Consider the following 25,607-nt stretch of genomic DNA (forward strand, 5'->3'; position numbering starts at 1 on the left):
TGAGTGAAGGGGGGGGGGGGCTGTGAGGGTGAGAGGGAGAATTAAATCCAAATGAAAAGTGCCTTGCGTGTCGACCTGAGTCTAATGTGCGGCAGCAGAAGAGCCGGAGAAGCTAATAACCTCCAAGGTTAGAGCGGCAAAACAAAAACAAATTAGTGGTGGAAAGATCTCCGCTCGCACTGAGCGCAGAGCGGGGGGGGGGACGACTTCCACAGGTGGGACTAAATCATTATCTTGCGGGGACACGAGGACAGAGGAGGAGAGGAAACAAGGAAAGGAAACAAAATGAATGGCACCTTAGAAGTTTTATTTAATGACGGTCATAAAATGTCCTTTTACACTTTAATCCCCGGTTTTAAAATTGTTTGTTGGTTGTTGTCGATAAGTGTTGTGAACCGTAATAATGCAGTTCTACAGGCAGGATATAAATCATTACAAATATGTTTATGATGCAATAAAGAAGTAGGTGTCATGAGGAGTGTTACCAAAACATCAAACACTTTACATGTAAATATGTAGCAACATTTTGCTTTGCCCCAAATGTCTTTAACTGGTTTGTTCTTTTACTCTCATGCTTTTCTATTTTTCTCTCCTTCTGTGCATCATGTCTCCTCTCTCCTGTCTCCTGTCTCCTGTCTCCTGTCTCCTCTCTCCTCTCTCCTCTCTCCTCTCTCCTCTCTCCTCGGCCCTGATGGTCTCTTCCTATTGCTTCTTCACATTCACTGCCTCATCCCACCAATATCTTTATGGCATTTTCCCTTTTTATCGCATAATTCAGTGGACAAATTTGGATCAGCATGATAATGGCACACGAAGAGGGGATTTTGTAGATCTAGGATTATGTTATATTGAAAAGTTCTGGGGTCTCCTGTCCGTCTCCGTGCGTATACATCCACCCTTCCTGCTCCCTGTTGTTTCCCTCCACTACTCAACATCCAACATCCTCACCATCTGCTCTGTGGTGCAACTGGGCAGCTTGTAATGGGCTTCTTAATCATCTCAACCCCCCCCCCCCTCCTTCAGAGACTCTTTAAGAGTCTCGGGAGTCGAAATATTGTTTTCATCACTCCCCACCTGGTCAATTTGGTCCCGTTACTCGTGATTATTTATCTAAACCCTGTTTGAGAATGTCTTGTAAGAGCTACCGCGGTTGAGCCTGAACGCCGTTGGGATGTGTCACGTATCGCCCGTCTCCAACGTAGAGGAGCGACCAGATGAGCCGAGTGCGACTGTCAGCCACACACACACTGCGCTACCCGCGGTGCGTCATTACTCATTACCTGCTACTTACCGATATCGTACGCCAGGAAGTCGGCGGAAAAGCATTTGGCCCCGTTGCTTAGCGACGTGTCGTTGTGAGTGTTTCCGCCGAAAACCAGCAGCGCGCCGCTCAGAAGCACCGCCGAGTGGAGGTACCGCGCTACACCGCTTTCCCTGAGGATCAGCCTACACACACACACACACACACACACACACACACACACACACACACACACACAGGTGGAGACACATTTTGGAAAAGTGTTAATTTGTCAGAGGTGTGGATGTGGGTTTGTGTGTGTGTGTGTCTGCATGTGTGACCTGTGGTGACGGCCCTTCATGCCAACTGTTCACACACACACACACAGACACACACACCCGCCTTAACACAGACATTGTGGGAGGTCGGCTGCCTGGGACCCGTCTGTCTTTGAGGTCAAAGGTCACGTACTGGAGACCAACTGTGGTGGCTTTCTGCAGCTTCTTCAATTACTGCAGCTCAGCCGTTCCACAGGAGACTTTGATATCTGACGGCTCTTAAAAAGGAGCACAATTAAATAAACATGTTTTTAAAAAAAGAGACCTATAGTTGTCCACGTTATCACTACATTGAGATTGACAAGAAGGCGTTCAGGCGACGGCCCCTCGGACGCTGAGCTGCAGCTGGATGGAAGGACACCCACACAAACGGGTCGGTCTGGGAACTTGAAGAGCGACACCCGACTCCGGGAGACAGATTCCATGTGGAAAGCGAGAGGCGCGGCGGGGACGCACGCGCATGTGTGCGAGCGCGCGCATGTGAACGTGGCGAGACTTGAGTCCCGGGGGTTCCTCTCGCACCGGTCCACCTGCCAGAGGGTCAGGCGAGGTCAGACCACCTGTCGGCTCCGTCAGCACGCCCACTTCTTCTCTCTCTCCGTTTCCAATTCCAAAGAACCAGCGGCACCGTAACGACAATCATCACAGCGGCTTGGTCGTCATTATTTCTATCGACCTGTGAGCAAGCATTCCCCTCAGGATAAGTACGCGACTTTACACGCTGGTTCAGATAATGGCAGAGTGCCCGTGCAGCCCGATTCGGTGCCATTTGCGCTCCGGGTGTCCCATTTCCCTGCGTGTCCTCACCATGTCTTGGTGTGGACGTGGTAGCGGTACATGTGGTCCACCAGGCCGTGCTTTTTGTTGCTCAGAGGCTTGTATCCCCCGTGGACAAACACGCAGCCGGCGGCCTGGTCGTACGCGCTGCTGTGGCCGTAGCCCCCCTGCACCGCGGCGCCCTCGGCGGGCACCACCTGCCAGGCGTTGGACCCTGTGAAAAACACACGGAGGGCTCTGGTTACTGCGATGTGACATTAAGAAAGCTTTTCCACGCTCTGGCAGGCTGGAGCGTTTCCCTTATCAGGCCAAAAAAAAAAAAAAAAAAAAAAAAGAGAGAGAAAAGCAGAAGCATATTTAATTCAGCAGGTGAGATGGAGCGTGGGAAGAGAAGGAGCAGAGAGGCGGAGCGAGCGAGCCAAGCAGTAAGAGGGAGGAAATGAGACCTTATTGAATTTGAAAGCGCCCCCTTTATTAGACCAGCGCGATGCAGGCCGGTGAATTCGGGTGAATGGAACATTTTATTAAAACAAGCAGGGAAGAGAAGGGACGCGAAACGAGAAAGGAGGCCTGAGGAGGAGGAAGAAGTCAACAAGCCTGAGAAAAGGAGCCCTCAGCTCAGCGCTCCAGATGTCAAAGTAAAAGTCACTCAGAGGGGAGAAATCCACGTAAATTATTTCAACTTAGTCTGCACCAACAAGAATTCACCGTAAAAAATATTGAATGGGTCAGACTGGAGATCACCAATAGAGTGGATTGTGTCCATTCTATTGGCGAAGACGGCTCAGAATCGACATCTCGATTGTCTAACAGCCAATCGAGCCTTAAACAAGTCACACCTCAAAAAAGATTAAACGATTTCCCCCTGTGGCCTGATGGGTTCTAGATAGCACACGCAACACAAAACGCATTAAGTCTGTTATAAAAATGTCACATGATGGCATTACCGAGGAAGTGAGGAGAGAGTTTAATTTCTCCGTAGAATTCACCAAACGCTGTCAACTAACAGCTGATCAGAGCACGTCCTCATTTGGAATAACTGTGTCCTCACCTGTAACATTGTAATCAAAAGTTGACTGGGGAGAAGCTGTGCGTCTGTCCAGGAATATTGACGCGCGCACTTAACGGACGACGTGTCACCTTGTGATGATCATGTTGAAACAGCAGCGATCCAACGGGAGGAGCAGAGAATGTCCAATCAGAGAGAAGGAGACTCGGTGAGGAGGGGGGAGGCCAACGCTTCTCTGATCCCCGCGAGCTAATTGCTGTGAACCTTCCTCTCTGAGTGGTCATTAAATCCCTTTACTCATAAGACTCGCTCCTCCGAGCCTCTGAAGCCTAATGATGCTCAGCCAGAGAGGAGGAGGGAGGCGGGAGGGTGGAGGTGGGTGAGGGTGATGAAAGTGATGGACACACGAAGGGGGAGGAGGAAGAGGGGGAAAAGGTGAGGAAGGGGAGCAGGAGGTGAGCAAGGAGGTTGCCAAGCTGTGTCCTAGAGGAGGAAAAGGGAGCAGGGGGGGAAGGACATGAGAAGGAGAGAGGAACAGAAAATAAGGGAGGAAGGAGAGAGAGGGAATGCTTCAGTTTCATTAATCACTGTCTCCCCCCCAGACGCTGCAGCCTGAGTGCCACCTCCTGTGTGTGTGATGCATGTTTAATAGACGTGTGTACATCTGCATGCATGCGTGTGTGTGTGTGCGCTCTGTACAACACTGACACCTACTGGCTAAAAGTGGCCAGAAGTAGGAGACGAAATAGAAATACGACACCCGTCTGTGGGTGAGCAGCCTCCTCCCCCCCCCGTGCCCTGCATGCCACAGGCTCACCGGATTGGTCGGGTTCTTTTTAAGCTAAGCGCGAGTAGCGGCGACCCAGTGACAGCGGAGCGGGAGGCGTTGAGCACTTACCGATGTTGTACTCCTGGACCTTGTTGACGTAGCCGTAGGTGGGCGAGTAGCCGAAGAAGACCAGCATCACCTGCTCGCCGCCGGCCAGCTCCACCACGTGGGCGCTGTGGCCCTCCAGGGCGTAGGGAGGCGGCGGGGCTGGCGTCCGCGGTGACCAGGTGCGCCGGGGGATGTTGAACACCCACATCTCGTCGGTCACGTTGGCCGATTTGGCCTCCAGCTTCCCGCCAAACATGTAGATGTCGTCCTACACGAGAGGGGAGAGAGGCGCCGATGAGCACGTGATGATGATGATGATGATGATGATGATGATGATGCAGAACCTGCTGTTCATCTATACGCTGATGTGGAACACAGGTACAGTGACAAGAGGAGGCCTTGTTCTCTTGAGGCTTCAGCAGCCTCAAATCCTCCCTCCTTCTTTTTATTTTAATCCCATTATTGATCTTTGGCCACTCGGGTGCAATAAGCTGTAAAAATACCTAAATTGGCACATTTAACCATGATCCACAGTTTCTCTTGGTGGGTGTATTTCTGGGCACCCGAGGGTGCAATTTGTACAGCTAAAGGTTGATGGAACTACAAACTTTACTTCTTGAGTGGTACGTTTTAACCCTGAAGTCTCACAAGTCGGTTGATGACTCGGGTCCAAATGTGTTAAACTCCTCCTCCACGTTTCGGTCTGTCGCTACGTTAATATCTTATCTCCAAGGACACCTGTCACGTGACAATGACAAATGGAATATAATATTTATGGAATCGAAGACGTTCTCTTCTTTCGTGAAGTTAAAACGAGCTTTGGTCCTCTTGAGATGAAGTGAGGTCATCGGTTTCATCCCGCCCTTGAAGTCAGGGCTCGCGTGGAAGAGTTACTGCGGCCCGCAGGCCGCCGCGACCTCCTGCGGGTCTCAGCTCCATCGCGGCGGAGAAGTCCCTTTTAATGTCCATTCCACCTCCGTCCTTCACTATCAGATCACCTCTTCTGGAAGGAAATATATGCAAGTGTCCCAGCGTCTGACAGGTCATTTGACGCTCACAGGTATTTATAGAGGACACATGGAAGGCCGGCCGGCCGTCAGTGGTTCAAAGAGGCAATGATTACTTTCGTTATTGAATCACGTGCGGCGATGAATAAAAATCCAATCTATCAAATGTCCCAGACAGTGACGTCCGGTGAGTAAGTCTTCAAATGACTCATTCCCTTTGTCTAACAGTGAATGTGTAAAGTATATTCAGTTGAAAATAACTCGGTAGTAAAGCAGTAAAGCTCTTTTTTGGTGGAGTGGAATACAAAGTGCTTCCAGACTCTTACCTCACAGCGTCATTTAAAACTGAGCGCATGTGTGAATCCTGAGCGATCAGTGACGTGCACATCTGCTCTGTAATAATGAGCTGCAACCGAAGTTACATCGAGTAAAGTAAAGCTGTCAGGGTTTAGAGGAGTCCGTCACATGAGCGGGCTCTTGATGCAACAAGACCACACACACACACACACACACACACACACACACACACACACACACACATCCGGCTGATGGAAACTTGGCAGGAAGATTGATGCTAATTGGCTAAAAGTGTCGTACAAAGTGAAGAGTGTTCACACGTTTAGATGAAAGACATGGAGGAAGACAGAAGCACAACATCCTCACGTCCAAATGGACCTTCTGTGGAACAGTAAACACTGAACAGGCTGACTAGGCTCAAAAACATCTTTTTTTTGTGCCTCTCTTAGACTAGGTCATAGCTGTTTATTTATGTGTACAGTACCGCTTAAGTTTCAAATCGATTCTGAATGAATGAATCCTTATTACATAAAAATGATCGCCTGTACCTACCTGGTACAGAGCCAGCGAGTGGCCGTATCTGTAGAGAGGACCGCTGCTGACCGGCACCACGTCCCACGTTCCGCTTTCCAGGTTGTAGCTGCACACGGAAAAAAGACATCACTGTGTGTATGATGTCATACCTGCCCGCCTACACTACATGATGGCATTAAACACGAGGCCTTTGTCTCCTTTACCCTACTTTATTATTCTCTGTATGGACTCCACCAGATGAGACGTTGCTTCAAGTACGATGCAGATGACTTACTGTTAACATTTGTCTATTTGACAAATGTCACAAACAGCTAATTGTTTGGATGGTTCGTCTTCACCCAGATGAGGTGCTGCTTACTTGAGGACCATGTGGTAGTTGGAGTAGTTGAAGGAGTATCCGCCCACCACCCACATCAGGCCGGAGTGCACCAGGGCCCGATGGGACGCCCGGCCCAGAGACTGAGCCGACGGCTTGACGCTCGGCAGCACCCAGAAGGCCTCGGTGGAGGGGACGGACAGAGAGCAGTCGGGACCTGAGGAAACATCGAGAATGCACTCACACACTCGCTGGGATGAGGAGGGCTGAGGGACAGAACATGCTCGCGAAGACGAAAAGCATACGCGTTTCTGGCTCTGAACACATGTTGCTATGGCAACCAGCCCTTTTTTTACCCCACTGTTTGTGCATTAGACGAGTGTTGTGAGGCTGTGTGACCGTCCCCACCTGACTCATTACTTCACAGACACACACCTCTGTGTGTCACTGATGTCTTCGTATTATTTTATGGTTCGCTTAGAACATTTATGAATAAGCATACATTTAGACCTCCTTTCTTTTGAACAATACATGCCTCACAAGAATGATACAAAAGCCACAAAGAAATGAGGTTCTATGTGGGCAAATAAAGTGCTTCACTGAAAAAGCAGCATGCAGGCAATGTTTTAAGATGAAGTCTAAAGTCTCACAGTTCAGGCTTTATTTCATGTTTTTCAGCCAGTGATTTATTAACCTACATTTGTAAACAAAATAGACCAAAATACTTTCTGAATTATCTTGTGATTACAGTATAAATCCAGAAGGGGGCAGCACATCCTCATATGCTCAAACTTAACTGTACTAAAATAACTGGAAGGGTTGTATGATAATAAGGAAAACAAAAACAGCACAATAGTACTACTACCACTAATACTACTCATAATAATAAGAGTAATAACCATTCAGGATCAAATGTGTTCTGGATTGTTTTGAGAGTAGAAGTTTACCGGGTAAAGACGGTTAACATCGTGTTGAGATTACACACGATTTATCAAATTAAAAAAAAACAATAATAATTTGTGTGTTTGACATTGAGAAAAATAACAAACAGGATCGTTATGTGCTAAAAAAAAAACTGCAAACATGGAATCCAGCAGCATCTTTACTGCATGAACTGCATCTTATAACTACGGTTTTGAGGACTGCTACAAATACACAGCTTTTTAAAAACAAGGTGTCAATTCCTCAGGTAGATGACGGATGTATCATCAAGTTGCTTAGCGGGCTGCTGAGCAACCGCAGAATGTTTTGCAAATGCAAGATAAACAACTCCAATAATGAAGCCCGGTTTGTTTTAGAACTCCAAGCATTATTGAATCAGGCGACGTTATGTTGAGCACAAACAAGAAAACAGCTGCTGTTGAGCTTTTTTTATCTTCTACTGTTGTCAGTTCCATTTTCTCACTAAATTATCAACAAAACTGAAACGTCAACAAAAACCTTCTTCATTACAGGCATCTTGAACGGTGGTATTTGCTTTCAGAACAAATAAACACCGGCATTGGCCTGTTTTTAACCGATTGCAGAATAATCAACTCAAGGTGCAACATGTGGAGTTAATAACAACGCCTTGATCTGGTGTTTCGATGCTAAATCACATGTAACAGCATCGTAAAGCCCGACAAAATTAGGAAGAAATGCAAATGTTAACAACGCGTGGGTGAGACGGTGGCGCAGTTTAAACAGCATTTCAATGTTAAACATAAACGTATGTAAAAACTACCTTTTTCTGACCAAATGTAGACCCGTTTTAAGCCAGACATCAAGACGCTTTTGACCTTCAAGTCGGTGAATCAACAACAATACAGAGGAAGTAACTCAGTAGTTCAGTCACAGCACATCACACTTCTTCTAGTCCTTTCCTGTCCTCGACTCCTCCCCATCATCCCCCCGTATCACCCCGTATCACCCCCTGAACACAGAATGGGAAGTTCGGGGGGGGCGGAGGATGTCGCACTTGCAAAGCATGATTGCAAAGCCCTCTGAGGTTTTTTGATTTTGGGCTATACAAGGTGAATTGAATCCACCGAGCAAAAAGAGTTCCTAAATTCACACCACACCCCCCCCTCGCCCTCCTCCCCTCACCTTGCCAGCTGTCGTTGCAGACGCACAGCTTCTCCCCCGTCAGGTCGCAGTAGCCGCGACCCGGGCTGCCACAGTCGTCGCGGCAGTACGGGACGTCGCAGGCCTCTCCCTTCCAGTACTCCTCGCACTCGCAGTAGACGCGGCCCGACGCCGAGTTGGCCGTGCTGCACCGGCCGTGGCCCGAGCAGTTGTTGGGGCAGGAGTTCATCCTGGAGGGGGCGCAGGGAGACGGGAAGAGGATGCAGTGAATACAGTTACGTTATGTTACTTTGAACAAAAAATGTAATGATGATGGAATATGGAAGTGTTTTTTGTGCCGAACTCCTGGAGACTCATCAGCAACTCTGCAGCTCTTAGGAGCTTTTTTTAACACTTTCATCTGATGGATGGTTTTTGTACTCGGTTCAGTCTCATAAATCACATTTCCCGCGTTTTTCAGAGAACAAGCTCTAAATAAACGTACTGCTCACTGCCCGGACCGATCCAAAAAGCAGACAGATACGCTGTGAAAGCAAGTGGAACATGTCTGCTAAAGAGGCAGATCTCTTAGGAGTTGGTGGAGACCAAAGCGGAGCTGAAAGGGGAGCGAACGTTAGATAGATTAGATTATTAGATCGATTATTGCACGATGCAGCCAGTTTAACCGGCTAAATCGGATTTGTTTGAGTTAACCACGTTCATGACACAAAGGAGTGTCCTTGTTCACGTTATCAATACTATCCTCTGCTCCTCCATCACCGTCTGGTACGCTGCAGCCACAGCCAAGGACAAGGGCAGGCTGCAGCGTGTCATCCGCTCTGCAGAGAGGCTGATCGGCTGCAATCTGCCGTCCCTGGAGGACTTGTTCGCTTCCAGGTCTCTGAAGCGAGCTAAAAAGATCGCGGCCGACCCCTCCCACCCCGGACATAAACTGTTTGTGCCCCTTCCATCTGGCAGGAGGCTGAGGTCCATCAGGACTACGACCTCCCGCCACACGAACAGTTTCTTCCCGTCGGCAGTCGGGCTCATCAACAGAGCCCGGTCCCCCACTGCCTGACTATAACACTCCACCGGTCACTCCCCTCATACTGCACATGTCACTTTAACTGCAATTCATCACTTTGTCACTTGTCACTTTGTCTCTTGTCTGTTACTTGTTTGTTAGTGCACTTTATGCTTAACTTTTCTTTTTAACTTTTTAATATTTAAAATTTGTTTAACTTTATTCCCTTGTTTTTTTTACTAACCCATAGCCTTAGCCTTATTCTTACTAACCCATTGCATTAGCATTTCATTCCACTTATTTTATTACCTGTGCACTGTTGTCTTGTCTGTCTACTGTCGCGCACTAACCGCCAAGACAAATTCCATGTATGTTTGACATATTTTGGCCAATAAATGTTTCCTGATTCCTGATTCCTGATTCCTGATCAACATTGGATCCATGATAAAATATGAACTTCAGACCACAAATAGCACGAAAAGCAGAGGTTCTTTAGCACTAAACTCAGTTATTTGTTTGAGAGGGGCCTTTTTCCCATTTGTTCCTATTGAGTCTGAATGCACTTACTGCAAGTGGCTGTGCACAAAAGTGTCTATTAAATGTAATGATACAAGGACGCGTGGTAAGAGAGATGGAGCGAGACCGATATAATTCAAAAGAGAAAAACGAGAGATGCTTCAGCCAGAAGGACATAAAGGAAATTACACAAAGGAGACTGAAAATGAGAGACAGTTATACATCCCGGAAAACAAGACCTTCGATAGCTGGAAAAAAGATGGCACATAAAACACAGGTTTGCCTTTACATTACACACTATTTCTTCTGTAGCCTCAGATCAATACAGCTTGTGAAGGACCGGAGGTAGAAAAATCCTGCTCTCGTTTCTACAAAAATCTTCGCTTTGGTGCTGTGACAAGAGGGTCGCCATGACAACTCGTACCCTCCACCCTCAGGGTGCGTACATGCGAGCGCGTGTGACTGTGGACTGTGAGCCCTCCTCCCTCCTCCCATGCGTCGGGGAGACGGGTCGGTTGTCACCCTTATCACTCGCTGCCATATTTCTCACGCTTCATTTCTGACACAGTATTCAGAACGGAAGCAGATCAGAGGTTTTGGTCTCCGCTACAAAAATGGGTGTCTTAAAGTAGACTAATTGTTATTTTTTCAAGAAATAGGGGGATGGAAATCATTTGCGCAAACCAGACAAAACCCGTCCTTTTGGGATTGTTTTGAACAATATTAAGAAGCTAAAACTACAAAACAATTCATTGAGAAAAACATTTTAAAATATCTACCCATTTATTTTTCAGCGTGCTGTATGTCTCATTCTTTTTGCCCCTGAAACTAATGAGACGCAAAATACATACAGACATATACATACGCCTCTCGGCGTAGCCTCAGCAAGCCTGCTGATAGCTAACGGTGCTAACCGCTAACAGTGTTTACCTGCGGGGCGACTGGAGGGTGCGTAGCAGAGAACCTTTTGTGGTTTCCATACACATGTTCAAAATGGTAAATACTGCTTATTTACACAGTATGAATACAGTTAATATTTATTATGGGTTTACAATCTCTGATCCCCCTAAACTTGCTCACAACCAATAACTAAAATGTATTATTTATATTATATTTCCAACCGATTTATATTATTTATATTTTAGCCAGCCATTAATCACAGACTTTCATATCTTATTACAAAATGGAGTGGATTCCTATGTTTAGTAACTACAATAAGAAATTTCCAATTCAATTTATATTTATGCGAACAGAACAACCAACAACCGACCCCAGTCTCTCCCATGTTACAAACTCCATCTTTGGCCATCACTGCTGCACAAAGCGGCCTGGTGTGTGTGAGATGTGCAGACAGATGCACAGTGTTGTACTGTACTCTGCTGTACAAGTGACCTTTCAGGAAGGTCTGGAAACAAAAGCACAACAATAAAGACTGTGCTTGCCAAACCAACACCAGTTTATGTCCAAACAGCTTTAAATAACCAACATTAGAGAATTCTGTGTACTCATGCCTTCACAAGACACTAACGTTAGCTGGTTAGCTGTAAGCTAACGGAGGTTACATATAAGCTGCATGACGGCAGGATGCAACTCATTCAATTGGTTATGTTACTATCACAATATCTCACTAAAAGTCACCTTAATTGCAATAAGTGTAATAACAGCAGTGGTTCCTTCTCATAGTAATGAGATGTTTTTACCAGATGTTCGGATGCACAGATGACGTATTGTTAGCCGTATAAAACTGACAGCTCGTACAACACTTTTTTTTATCGCCCACATTTTTATTCGCTTTAGTGGGAACAGGTGTAACAAATTTCATTAACGATGAGTCGGTTCCATTAAATGTCCCAGTTAGTCATTCCAGGGTCGGAGGTTCCACAGCTCAATATCCCCTTAATGGGACTCATTAAGGAGACCTATCAAAGAGTTTTATGTTCCCAGCATTGCACTTTTTACCTCAGGTCAAATGTTAAATGCATGTAATAGAATTAGCAACCTACAGCTTATTTAATTAATTGACTTTTATTTAGCCAACAGGATGCCCTGCATCCTCTTAGGTCTGAGTGTGTACTTATATCTTCGGGATGAAGGTAAAGTATTTGCAGAACGCAAACTAAATGTTGAGCGCTTGTGTTCTCCTTAACAAGCCTCTTGTTCTGAACTCTGCACGTCTACTTGCGCCTTCATCAATCTTCAATCGTTTTGGGATTTTTTTACAATGCTCAGCGCTTCTGTTATATTTGCTGTCATCTTTGCTAGTTAACAATCTCTTGATATTATGTTGGGCTTGTTGGTATGATTTGGCCTTCAAAACCATTTTTCTTCATAGGCAGAAAGTACACCTTTGCTCTTCCTGCTATGAGTACCTAGCTAACGTTAGCTGGAAACATAACTAGCTAACGTTGTCTATTAACTAATGTTAGCTAAATAACAACCTCATATTAGGTAGTGTTACTAATGATTGGGTTTAGGAGATACTAGCTAAAAACCCTTAAATATGAAGTGTTTTTTCATATTAATTACTACAACATAACAGCTGGAGATGATAATGATGTTCTTTAAGAAGCTATTTACATAAAGCCATTTTTGTCACGTGTAAAGAAGCCTGGCTCTTTAGATGCTAGTTGTACCACTTTCATGGGGGGGTTTGCGTGAGATATTGCATGTGTGGCGTGATTGCGTGTGAAAACATGTAAAAGTGTGTGTCACACGGCGAAACCGTGACAGTTGGCGGTTGTGTTATCAGTAGTTGCTAACTTTGTCATTTGGAATTGGTTCGTCCGACAACACTGTATCCGTCTCAGACGGGGGAGACGATTGAAAGGGCGAACGTCTTGACGTACGAGTAGGCGATGCTGAAGCCGGTCAGGTTGTAGGCGGCGTCGCTGAAGAAGTGAAGCAGAGCGTAGCCGGACGTCGTCACTACCTCGGGGACCGTCTCGTTGCCCCTCGTCTCTGGTACCACGAGGCCACTGGGAAAGACACCGAAAGAGATTGAGCCGAAGAAAGAAAGCCAGACAGACCCCCCCCCTCTCCCCTCTAAGACAACAAAAAAATGTTAACATTTATTTTTATCTGTTTGATGAGGTTTTACAGTTTTGGGATATACAGTTTTTATTGCTCTGCCTTTCTGTTAACAAACGCAACCGTAAATTCACGCTCTTCCAGTTGAAGTCTCCTCCCCGAGGCAACCATTCCCTTATTTCCCCAACATAAGTATGTACCCATTTATAATAAACAGTGTAAGCTTCTTTATTGTTGGTGCTAATGCTACGCCGGTCTGAGGCTTTGTATATTTAAATGCCAGATAATCTTCCCTTGGTTGGAAAAGGCCAAATTAGATATTCCATATCCTGGGAGCAACTGAACCCTCAACCGGAGATAACCCTCTATTGAGCAGAATTGAAAGCTGGAGGTTCTTACATTATTGTGGCTTTTTTTAATGAATTCTTGTCACATGAAAGAAGCCACCCACATGCTTATAGATTGTCCTTCGGGGAGGGGGGGGCAATAGAATGCATGCAATAAACCTCCATGAACAAGTGGTTTTCAGGGCCGATGTGAGAAATTGCAATATTTTCTTTCTATTATTTCTGCATCGTGGTACTATGGTAATCGCGAGGCCCTTTGTTTGCCGAGTCATTTGACTGCATAAGGGAGTAAATTGTTAGAGCTATTGAAGGTGTAATTTCCATATTTTCCCCCCACTGCCCCTCTCACAGCTCTCCACCGTTCGGAATGGCGGCCGCTCACCTGAAGACGGCAATCAAAGGGGCGTAAATGGAGTCTCCGTCGTAGACGTACATGTGGTCCCAGCTGCACTCTGTGGCAAAGTGATTGAAGCGCAGCCTGAGCACTGCGTTAGGGCTGCGAGACCGGGAGGAAGAGGAGACAAGAACGCAGTACGGATGGGTATGATGGAAAGAAATAACTGAATTTCAAAACTCTTGATTACCCATACGCTCCATTTCGTTCTCGCCCATGATCGCAAATTGACACACAGGACTTCAGGTAAAAAAAAGTTTCTATATTGCGTTCATTGCGGGGGTTTTCTCCAAGTGCATCATTATCCCAATCAGGTCTTTATTTTACAATTTGTAGTTTAATAACCTCCTAAAAAAAAATGCCACCATAACGAGGTGTATTGGTTTGTGTGACCCAGTGACCCCGTTAGAAATAGATAATGGATGGTTTCAGAACTCAAAACCAGGGTACTAGTGTGCATATCATGAGCAATGTACCAATATCTTACTATATATGTGTATATAACAGCCAATGTTGACCTAATGGTGAAAAGCAACCTAGGAGTACAAGTGGATCCAGTTACAGAAGAACAAAGAAGCTGTTGTTCTATCCAAAAGTGGGAAAAAAAAGAGTGCATTTACGTATCAGTAAGATATAGTGAATAGATAAGTATAGATAGATAAGTGTGTAATTGTTGATAAATGGAATAGAGGCAAATGAACATGCAGTTATGGAACAATGCATTTTTGAAAGCCTTAAATGTATAATGTACTTTAAGTGGAGCTGTTGCTGCCAAAAGGGAGAGAATTCATTCATTTTCAGTTTGTGCTAATTTGATGGAGAAAATGAACATCAACAGCTAAATGGAACTAAACACGATTTATTATTTGTATATTGTTGTATATTATTTATATCCTTACAGTTAGTGACTGTTAGAAGACGTCCCATGTCATGACAAGTGGCAACACCGGCAGAATAAAATGTATCCCGTATTTCACATCCATCCCTGAGGGGCATTGCAGTGCGGTAATTGGGCCCAAAGCAATGGAGCACGATAACTACATACAAAGACAAACTGCTTCCAATTACGGAGCAAAAAACAAAACAAAGCTCCCTTCATCCGGAGCGCTTCAGCTAGATACACAGCTTTTAACCAAGCAGAACAAAGCAAGATGAATGATTATAGGGGAGGAGAAGAAAAAAAAACGTCATACTTACTATCCTTCTATCAGCCAAGTGCACTTGGTCTTGTACTTGTAGTTGACTGGTCCATCTGTGAGAATGCCCGAGAGCTCCGTTAACCTAGAGGAAGATTTACAGGGGGCAGAAAAGAGGTTCAGTAAAAATAAAATGTCACATGCTTCCTCCCTTCGAATGCAGCCTCGGTTTATATAGCTGCTTCTCCAAACGTTATCTTGTGACCTCGCCTGAGAAAACAAAGGGACGCGTTCTTACTTTACGACGCGTTCTTACAAAGTAATGTTTGATATTCTGCAGCTGTATCAAGTATCATACATTCACAGAGCAATGGGAGGGGGGGGGCATGGTTTGTTTTAAAGAGACTGAAAGCTAAAAGTAAAGTTCCTAAAACAAAATGAATCGCATTGTCTAAATCAATCCGAAGCAGGCAATGATGAATTGAACAGACCAATTCTCTGCAAAAAAGAAAATCGGCCGACGACGCAATAAAACATTGGAAAACCGGCGTCCTTCACATTTTTTGAAAAGGGACATTGAATCAATTTAAATTAGAGCTGCTGCTACAGTACGAAGGTGCATCGGCTCATCAACGCGAAGTTCATATTGAGCCGTTTCAATGATTTCCTTCCCCGCTCACATGTTCAATAATTCTGAATACTCATGCACTTACATCACATAGTGATTGCTAGATCTCCTCAAGATGATAGATCTGCGAATCGGATGTCTAACATCTGCATAGCCTGCGTCAGCCATTCAGTCTCTTGGTTTTGAATCAATAATCATAATAATAAAATAAAAACGGTTGGTCCATGCCAACGAAGAGAAGCTTTTCTCAAACATACCAAGCGACATCGTTGCTAACGGGCCTATTACATTTCCCCCCCCCTGAAACCTAGCAGCTCATCTTATCAAAACCCCCGTCTGTAAGGACTTTCCTCACAGCATCGCACCCTCTACTGTTCCATCATCAGCCGACAGAGAGCTAACGTTACACCTGCCGCATCATCTGCATCCTGCACTCCAACTAAGTAGATCTCCTCGCCCTCGCGTCTGCAGAACACAACCTACATTATTTAACTTCAGGCTAATGCAGGTGCTTGATGTAGTGGGATTTCGTCTTTCCTTCTGCCTCTCTGCATACTGTAGAAATGGATATATGAGATATGTTCGTAGTATCGTAGTGTTGTCAGCCGGCGGTGATTACAAGTAGGTCACACTGAGCCCTGACTGAAGGAAACACTGACGGCAGAATAACAATATCCCTCCGAGCAGATAAAACATCAAGTCGCACACGTGTCAAGGTAGTACAGTGGATGCCGCTGTTGCCATGGCGACCCCAGCCTGACATATTCATGTGGCAATTGAAATAATCACATTGTTGGCTTGAGTTCAAGTGGGTGTGTGTGGGTGTGGGTTGAACACCGGTCACACCTGTCAATCACTGTAATCCAATTCTTTAGCTGGATAGGCGGAAAGGTTGAAAATGGAGACACACACACACACACACACACGTAAGCATCACAGCCGCTGAAGATATCGTAGTGTGTCTCGGTTTGCACGGGATGTGTGTGTGTGTGTGTGTTGCCGCTGCCAGATCAGACAGGCAGTGAGAACAATAGAGAGTGAAACTAATTCTTATTGTGTCTTCTGGGTAAGGGGCCGTGTAATGAGATTTATTTATTTATTATTTAAACCACAAACCACATTGTGGTTTAGGGAGTGGGGGAGGAGGGAGCCGGGGAGGTTGAGGCAAGCTAAACCAAGTTACAATAAAATACTTTAATTAGGTAAACAGAACATATCGATGGATTCAAATCAGATCAAATGATAACGAAATGAAGCGAAGAGTGTGAGTTAAATCTGTTCTGCTGAGACTGAGCGAGTCACATTAAAATGAATGATTAAGAAGTTGAACTTTGGCCTTTAAATAGTTACTGTTGCATCATGTCTGCAAGCAGTGAAACAGCATCACTTCCCCTCATATATTCAGTCTTCTAGGCAACAAGAGATCACACGAGAGAGAGGAACTGACATTTGAGCGCCTCGCCTGGCTCGTAAAAAAGTACAATAATTGGATCGCTCTTTAACAAGAATTTGCCGAAGGACCTCAAAGGGAACAAAGCGGAAAACAGGCCGCGTCATCATCGGCTGCATCGTCCTTCAGAACGAGAGCACGAGCGTCTGCTCTGCAGCGAGGGGGGAAGAGGGGCATCGGACAGATTGCAGCGCAGCCGGACGCGGCCGCAGCAAACGCTAGAATCCTGCCAAATAAAACACACACACGCAGAGCGAACGCGTGTACGCACACACTCACAGCACCGTGAGGTCGGAAGGAGTTTAGAAAAAGGTTCAGGCTCTTTGTCTCCTACCGCTACTCTCCGCCCCTTCACTCCTATCAATCCCTGACCATCGCATTTTGATCCCACGGCTTTAATCCCGGATTAGAAGGCAAAATATTCCATCAATCATTGCCGGACTCAGAGGATGAGGGTATTGATGAGGATGGAAGCGTTTTTATTATCTCTTTGTTTTCTTGCTGAGGATGAGACACATAAATATTGCAGAATATACTGCCTTTGGTCCCGTCTAATTACGGAGAGATTAAAACATAAGCAAGAATAGAATGCATGGCTTTAATCTAAAACAACACTAAATGAACAAGGGATCAAGTCATTATTGCCTTTTCTGTACATTATGGACCTTTTAATTCTTCTTATATTTAAAACAGAAATGGGGCTTGCATTGGTTGGCGCGATGCCGCCGTCCCATCGGCTCATTATTCCAAAAGCCCATTAGTGAGATGACCCGTTACTACGGAAGACAAGCGTCGCACTGAAAATACACAAGAGGCATGGCCCGCCCTACTCTGCCTCTGATTGGTTTACCCGGATATTCTTCCCCTCACACCAACCAATGCCTAACCCCGACCCAGCCAGCCCCACTGTACCGGACAGACACAGGCAGAGCAGAGCGGGTCATGATAATGGAAAAATATCACTTTCCAATAATAATCCGCCACGTCCATCTTTTGTTCCAGGCATCGTTTGCATTTTTCTGGAAAAAGTTGCCTCTGGAGCGATGGCTTTTTCATTTTCAGGGTAACAGACGTTTTCCGAGTATCGGGTTTTGGAATAATGAGTCATCAGGACAATTAGACAAATTGACCGCTGGAAATCTGCCAGGGAGAGTCAGTCCTGTGTGTATAATTTATAAGAGTGGTAGATGAAATCCAGCATTCTGATCGGTTGAGAGTCACAAGTAACAGGTTAGATTTTGTGCGACCAGTTTTCAGCTGGCGATCGCCGAGAAAAGGCCGGGAACATCACAAATGATCGTTTTCGGGCGATGAGAACTTTCGCCGCCGGACAATTCAGGTGGACGACATGAGCGATGTGAGCGAATGAGGTGCGAGGCAACAACACCCCCCAACTGTTCTGTTATTGGACATTATTAGTACAGCCTCTCATACCTTATTGCCTACAATGACACCAAAATTGATTTCTACAATGTACAATTGGTTTAACTAAGTTACTGTAGATTATTAAAAGGATCCATTCTTTTCTTATTTCCAACCTATCTTCGCCAGAAGGATGGATCACTTCCCCCACGATGACACTGAGGGACAGTCCATTACAGAGCTGACGCACTCGGACAAATTCACACCCAAATTCACTCGCATTGGCAACTGCAGCATAATACGTCTCAGTCCTGAGGGAGGAAGCTGGGAACCTGCTCAGAAAAGCTCCGGTCTGCTGCATGATTCAGAACCAAGAGCTTCCAGACAACCGGGCCAAGAACCGAATCATGGGTGTGTTCGGATTACATTTTGTCCTGCTTATTCAAAATATACCTTTTGGTATGGTGGTAACAGAGTCATCAGTGACAATTCGGCGGCGGAAGGAATGAAACGGAAGGCTCGGCGTGGCTCTCATCACGCGCTTCCTGGTTGAGTGAAACCTCTGCGAGAGGCTCCGCCCCCGAAGTGAAAACATGCGAAAGGCAGATTCCTTTCATATTGAATGAGATGGTGGCGAGAGTGGCCTCCGACAGCCCCAACAACCCCCCCCGCCCCCTTCAGAAAGGTCTCTCCCATTAATCCCCACCCCCAAAATAGTCGGGCATAGAAGAAACACATCATTTATTTGCACACTTGCAGACACGAGGCACACACACACACACACACACACACACACACACACACACACACACACACGCATCCAGCTGAGGTTAAAAATGACCACCAGAGACCGCAGACAGTGTAGGAGCTCACAGCATGAGGCCAAAGTCACAACTTTCACAGATACCATTGGACTAAAGCCAGGGTCCCCCACACACACACACACACACACACACACACACACACACACACACACACACACACACACACACACAAAAGAGAGTCGGATGAGAGATAAAACGGAGACGGGGACGAGGGGATGAGCCGTGGAGGAAGAGAGTCCGGCACCCTTTGAAATATTCATCTGCTGCGGGTGAATAATTGATGGCGTACAGAAGACAGATGCATGAGGGCGAGACGGACAAATGGATGGAAAGAAAGCAAGAGGGATGGAGACGAGTGTCTGCAGGTAATAAAAAGGTGCAAATCTTCCAATTTACGGCCTTTTAAAGATCGGCGATGACCTGGCGCTTATTTTACGGCCGACTTGTGTCGCTGCGGCGAACGCCAACCTCTTCTGTTTCATAAACACGGGACACTTGGGGAGAATAAACAAGTCCACTGAGGACGCGATTGCAAGATTATGTTGACATTTTCAAAAATTGGCCTAATTATATCATGATCAATATTTTTTTTTACTTTTGCCAAGTGAGCGAGCCGCATGAAGCAGAAAACATTAATAAAACATCAAGTGGAATCAAAGAATTAAACACTCGTGTCATTAAATATGAATGATTACAAATGGATGAGGGGCGGCTCCAGAAACGACCAACGAGCGCTCAGTCAGCTGCCTATTTGTTATTCAAAGAAGCCAGAACATCAATTCCTCACACGGTGGAGACGACTTTGACTTAATCAGCCAGAAACAACGGAGGAATTAGCACTTTGTTTAGAGTCCCTGATTAGAGCCAATGGACAAAGAAACGTTTTAAATATAAATCTACTTTAAAGGAATCTTGTATTTGGGGGGAAATTAGTTTGAAATGACTTTTTAAACTTAATGCGCTGTGATGGCAACATGAAATCTAATAGCGCAGGTTTTCGGAGGCTGTGACGCGACGCCCCGACTGTCTCCCTCTCTGACAGACTTACACCACCAGAGTTAAGTGGACTGTCCAAGCCCCTAACGGCACAAAGGAGGAAATTAATCCAGGAGTCCAACTGACAGGTGAGTGGGTTTTTCAGGACGCACAACTGAAAAAAACCTTGTTGTATTGATTATCTCTCTCCTGCACTACAACAAGACAGACATTTAGTAACCCCCCCCCCCCCCCCCCCCTCCCCTCCCCCAAACAAAGGCTTCCAGTGACATCGCCGTCAGCAACAACAAGACGTGCATGATTGTGTCCAAATCGTCCACGAGGAGCTGCGCACTCTCACGTCGCTCTACGTTGGCGGGAGAGATGCTCAGCAGTGACTTCACTTCGCAGCAATGTCCTCCCTCGTGTGGAAACACAAACACACACACACACACGTTTGAAAAAAATAAATAGGGAGTTCATAAAAACTTCACAGGCTTGAAAATCCTCCAAGAATAACACCGCTCCCCGCCTATAAACAGTCTCAGATGACCATATTGAGAAAATGAAGCTCGAGCTGTAAAATTCACAACTATGCAGCATCCCGGCCACCCCCCCTCGGGCCAGTTCCCCCCCCCCCCCCCCCCTCTCCCCTCGGGCCAGTTACCCCCCCCCTCTCCCCTCGGGCCAGTTACCCCGCCCTCTCCCCTCGGGCCAGTCCCAGTCGGCAGTCAAACCCAAAAGCACCGATCGTTTCATCCGACTGCAGAATGTCGGCAACAAGTCACCAAATGCACTCCATTGCTTTTGTGAATTGCTCTTTTCTCTTTGTAACTCAGGGACAAAAACAATGAATCGAACACTTCCACTATGCAACAGTCATAGAATTAAATATTCTGCCTCACGCTGTATTTGACTCGCTTTCTCAAAAACGCTGTTCAGTTGAATCCGCCCACTTTCACGGGCCGAGCTAAATGGCGCTCTAGTTGCCAATTAGCCTTCAAACTCGACATCAGAGAGAAGCCGAACGGGCTACAACCCGTGTGCTGCACGTCTCAGCGGCTGATCTTTTATTAGGCAAATTAGGCAAAATAAAGATTACGATGAAAGGTTTCGCTCCGTTGAGCCTCCTGTTCAATCCTGAATGAGTAAACAGGCGCCTTTTTGAAGGGAATGTACGTATTCGGCTCGCTCAGAGTGGAGATTTGAATGAAAGTCCATTTTTCGCAAGTGACACCAGCTCAGTGGACGGATTTGTGGAACTAATGATGAACGATCCGAGGGACGTATCGTGTCTTTCCAATGAGACATGTATGTCACCACTCCTTTGTACGAAGCACAATACAATTGTCAAATGATGTCTTAACTCATTTGGTTGTGTTGACAAAAATGCCAACTATAATAAATGGGCAAATATAGGATCGTGATTATCTGATATTGATGGCAGGCCTCTGAACTGAATTAAAATTGGATTGTGTTCAGAGAATCAATAAAATATCTTCATGTGGAGTAACGACACATTCAGTAATCAGCATGATAACGATGACCAATGATGGGAAATATCCCGGGTTTACAATTCATCTCCAGGGAAACATGAATGTCCAGTAGTTGTCATGGCGACGTTATGGTGCGTAGAGATCGTTCTAGGATGACCAGAGTCCTTAAGATACATCACAACAATGTACAGACTGCGTAGAGACCATATGATCTCCACTGAAAATCTACTTTCATTTCAATGCGTATCGAGTGGTTTTGACACATTGGGAATTAATAATTGCTCATTTGGATTCTGTACGCGTGTTTGGTTTCCTTCAACAGCAGAGTATCAAAGTGGAAGACGTTGCCACAGTGGGATTTGAACTAAAGTTCATTTTAATGAGGTGCAGCACAGAGCAGCACGGAGAGCAGATGCAATCCGACGTTTCAAGACTTCACACAAATCCTCACGGTTCAATTGTCATGTTTTGCCTTCTGGGAAAACGTACAAAGACCTTCAAGCGGCCCAATTTGACACTGATCAACATCGTCTCAGACAAACAGACAATGAGACACGCAGATTAAATACACTGGCAAGCTGCAGGTGATTGGACACCGGAGGGAACAATTACACACCAGGAAGCGAACTCTGCAACAACACAAACACTGTGACACTGCTTTCAGTATAAAGGACAACCGACGTGGCTACAAAGACAATCGTCTCGGTCCGTCATGACTCGTGCATGGTTTTGCAGAACCCTCCTGGTGCCGGTTCGAACAGGTGTGCACAGCGGAGCAGAGACGCTTACTCTCCATCAGGATTTCAACCCATCTTGGTTTCACTGTCATTCTATTGTTACACTAAATGATTACGGTCGTTTACTGTAGTAATAAACGGACTGATTTGCCATCATTTAAATAACTAGAGCTCAGGGACTGTTAGCTTTGGTTAGCGGCATTCAGTCAGGCTCCTGTCTGACGCCGTGTCGCTTTGACCTTTCTGGGCTTATACGACGTCCTTTAAAAAATCCATTATGGTCGCCCCGGACAAATGGATTTATTGAGATTTGTTTTTGAGCAATAGGACTTATTATAAACGGCGGTGTGATATTGAATGAGATTTTTGGGATTTGTGTGTTAACGTTACGTATGGTCACATAGCGGTCTCAGCATATTACCTCGTGCCTGGCGCACAACGATTAGGACACGGAGACGGATCCCACTTTGAATATTTGCCGAGATATTTCACAGCATTCGGTTCTCTGGCTCACATCCCCAGAGGCCACAGTTTAAAAATGTCCCCCACACAATCACCTCTGAGCTTCATGTCCTCTCTGCCACGGCTGCTTTTCACAAACTCAGCACGCATTATGTCGCGTGCAGCGCTGCCGGCGCTTTATTCAGTTTCCAATTTCCACAGCATTTAGGTCTGTGTTGGGTTCAAACAGTCGCCTGATAGAAACAGTAAGCGATACCATCGCTGACACCTCTCCAACGCTGCAAAACTCTCGCAGGGGGGGGGGGGCACACAGGAGATAGCGGCAGAACTCCGCGAAGCCGGTGATGGATAACCAGGCGGCGCCGGGACGAAGGCTGCATTGTTCACAGCGTCAAGCTCACACACACACACAGCAAAGGCCAATAGTTAAGATTGAGAAATCTGTGTGTGTGTGTGTGTGTCTCCGTCGGGGGAGAGCAGAAAGTGGAGATGAATGGCCAACAATTGAATAACCTTGACCTTCTCTGCAGATATCCTTTATTAAAAATCAAGAAAAGCCCTTCTCCTGGGAGTAACGAGTGTGTGAGGGTTCATGATTGATGTTACTAGGTCTCTATCACCTACGGTGGGGGTCTCGGTCCAATGGCTTTCACACCGGCGCATCATTCATCGCCAGCCAGCCGCCGCTACACCCTCCCCCATCTCCCCCAACATACACACTCACCCTTCAAATAAGGTCAACACCATGCTAATAGGGACATGGCGTGTTTAAATAGAACGGTGGAAAAGAGGAGACAGTAAAACTAAAACGGAGGAGAAGAGGAAGAATAAAGGGAGGAGAGGCAGAACAAAGGAGGAAAAATCACTTACAGCACAATCACTGCCATCGGTCCCTTCCATTCTCTCCAGGATCCGGTTTGTTTAAACCCGTTTGTGGTCCGTGCACGGAGGAGAACTGCAGTTTGTGTCCCGCGTGAAACCCAAAGTCCATATTATTGTCTTTTAATTGATGTCCACAGTTTAAATAACGTAAGGCAAACCGGGATGTTTCTACCAAACACCTTCTTTTGTTGCCTTTTTGCTTTGATGCAATTTTTGTTGCACCTGCAACTTGGTGTAAGAGACGATACCTTTCTCTCTAAATTCAGGCTGCAGTTTTCACTGTATGGGAACGGAGTCTTTGTAGCAGACGAGGGTGAAAGAGAGGAGACGCAAGAAAAGAAACAAATAAAACAGGAAAGAAAAAGTCCAAATAAAAGAAGAGAGGAGGGAAAACAAGGAGAGAAAATCAAAAGATGAACAGAGAAGAGACATATCACACACACACACACACACACACACACACACACAGGCGGCTGCATATCGATGTGAACATCCATACACATGAGGTGACTTTGCTTCACCCATCTGCCTCTGAAGGATATGAAAGTCATATTTGAATAATGGTCCTCTTGTGTTTGAGCAAACAGAGCAGAGGCTCCTCCGCAGATCCTCATCAGTCCGCAGGCGTTGACCTGAGAACACAGGTCTCCTTAACGCCTCGACGCACCCGAAAGGTTAATGGACTTCAGGAGTCAGTCTAGGAGCCGCAGCCCAGAGGTCCTATAGCCTTGAGAAAAAAAGGCAAAAATGTGATAAGACGCTGGGGAAATTTGCATAAATGTATAGACTGCAATGCAACGTTTAAAGTGGACAATTGCAAATGATTGATTTGGGTCAGGGGCCCATCTCTGGGGCGCACACATGTACTCTGACATGAACTCTGTGCGAGCGCATTACTATCGGTGGCCGGGGCTCAGTCGTCGTGGTTACCGCGACAAACAGGCGCTTTCAGGCTGTGGAGCGATCGCGTTGGTTTCCTCACTCGCTCACTACCCGAGTCCCTCCGGTCATAATCACCGTGGCTGTGAGCAGCCGACGCTTTGCTCCAACAGGTGACATGGTCATTTTTCTTCTTTTCCTCAGAGAAACAGCAGAATTCATCTGAAATAGTGTGTTTAATTCTTTGTTTGTTTACAACCTGACCTCTGTTGACCCCTCCAGTCGCTTCAGTGAGAGCGCGATCGAAGGCAATTGTTCTTCCACTTGCCGAGTGACCTTCGTCCAAATCTTGACCCCTAATAAATCAGTGAAGGAAGCTCTAATTTGATCTATTTGGTACGATGAGCTCCTTCACCTGAGTGGAGGATCGGAATAATCCTGCCACCAGATTGTTGCACAAAATGGAATCGCGCATCAATCACGCTGACACACGCCCGATGAAAATAAAACACTGTAGTTTTAATGTGACACATGAGAGGAAGATTTGTCACGCACAGTATTCATCACTCACAGAGCAATCTACTCCTCGGACAAATCTCCCACAAAAGTTGTGTTGTTGTTTTTTTTCCGTGACAGAATCTTTGGCTGATCCCTGAACCCGAGTCGATGAAGTCAACACGGGCCTTATTTTTCACCGAGCCGTCTTCTGAGTCCTCACGCGGCCCGACGGGACATTTATCACCACAGACGCGTATGTGTGCAGAAATAGAGCCGTTATTACAGCCTGACAACGGGCCGCTGTATTATTACAGAGCTTCTACTCGGCGCTGCCAGGCCGCAGGCTGATTATACGCCGGGTCCCAACGCCAGCAGGGATGTGTGTCTGTGTGTGTGTGTGTGTGTGTGTGTTTCTGCCCCTATGGGGAGCCCCATCACATGTGGTCTGCATTAAAGCACGCTACTATGAGTTACGGGGCTGCAAAGCGCTGCCATGCCGGTGGAAATCACTATCCCATGTTGTCAGCCTCGC

At 46.1% G+C, this 25,607-nt stretch overlaps 1 protein-coding gene across 8 annotated transcripts in view; it reads right to left on the minus strand.

Moving 5' to 3' along the window:
• Nucleotides 1-25,607, minus strand: part of LOC120820841 (attractin-like protein 1) — a 124,386-nt gene that overhangs the window by 87,510 nt on the left and 11,269 nt on the right. For all 8 annotated transcript variants that reach the window (XM_078104886.1, XM_078104887.1, XM_078104885.1 and 5 more), the window contains exons 2-10: nucleotides 14,944-15,027; nucleotides 13,735-13,848; nucleotides 12,825-12,953; nucleotides 8,481-8,689; nucleotides 6,438-6,612; nucleotides 6,098-6,185; nucleotides 4,263-4,509; nucleotides 2,386-2,569; nucleotides 1,292-1,446 (exon numbers count right to left, since the gene is read on the minus strand). In XM_078104886.1, coding sequence (XP_077961012.1) covers nucleotides 1,292-1,446; nucleotides 2,386-2,569; nucleotides 4,263-4,509; nucleotides 6,098-6,185; nucleotides 6,438-6,612; nucleotides 8,481-8,689; nucleotides 12,825-12,953; nucleotides 13,735-13,848; nucleotides 14,944-15,027 — 1,385 coding nt within the window. The remainder of the gene's footprint in view (nucleotides 1-1,291; nucleotides 1,447-2,385; nucleotides 2,570-4,262; nucleotides 4,510-6,097; nucleotides 6,186-6,437; nucleotides 6,613-8,480; nucleotides 8,690-12,824; nucleotides 12,954-13,734; nucleotides 13,849-14,943; nucleotides 15,028-25,607) is intronic.

Source organism: Gasterosteus aculeatus, chromosome 6 (assembly GCF_964276395.1).
Source record: "Gasterosteus aculeatus chromosome 6, fGasAcu3.hap1.1, whole genome shotgun sequence".
Taxonomy (NCBI): domain Eukaryota; kingdom Metazoa; phylum Chordata; class Actinopteri; order Perciformes; family Gasterosteidae; genus Gasterosteus; species Gasterosteus aculeatus.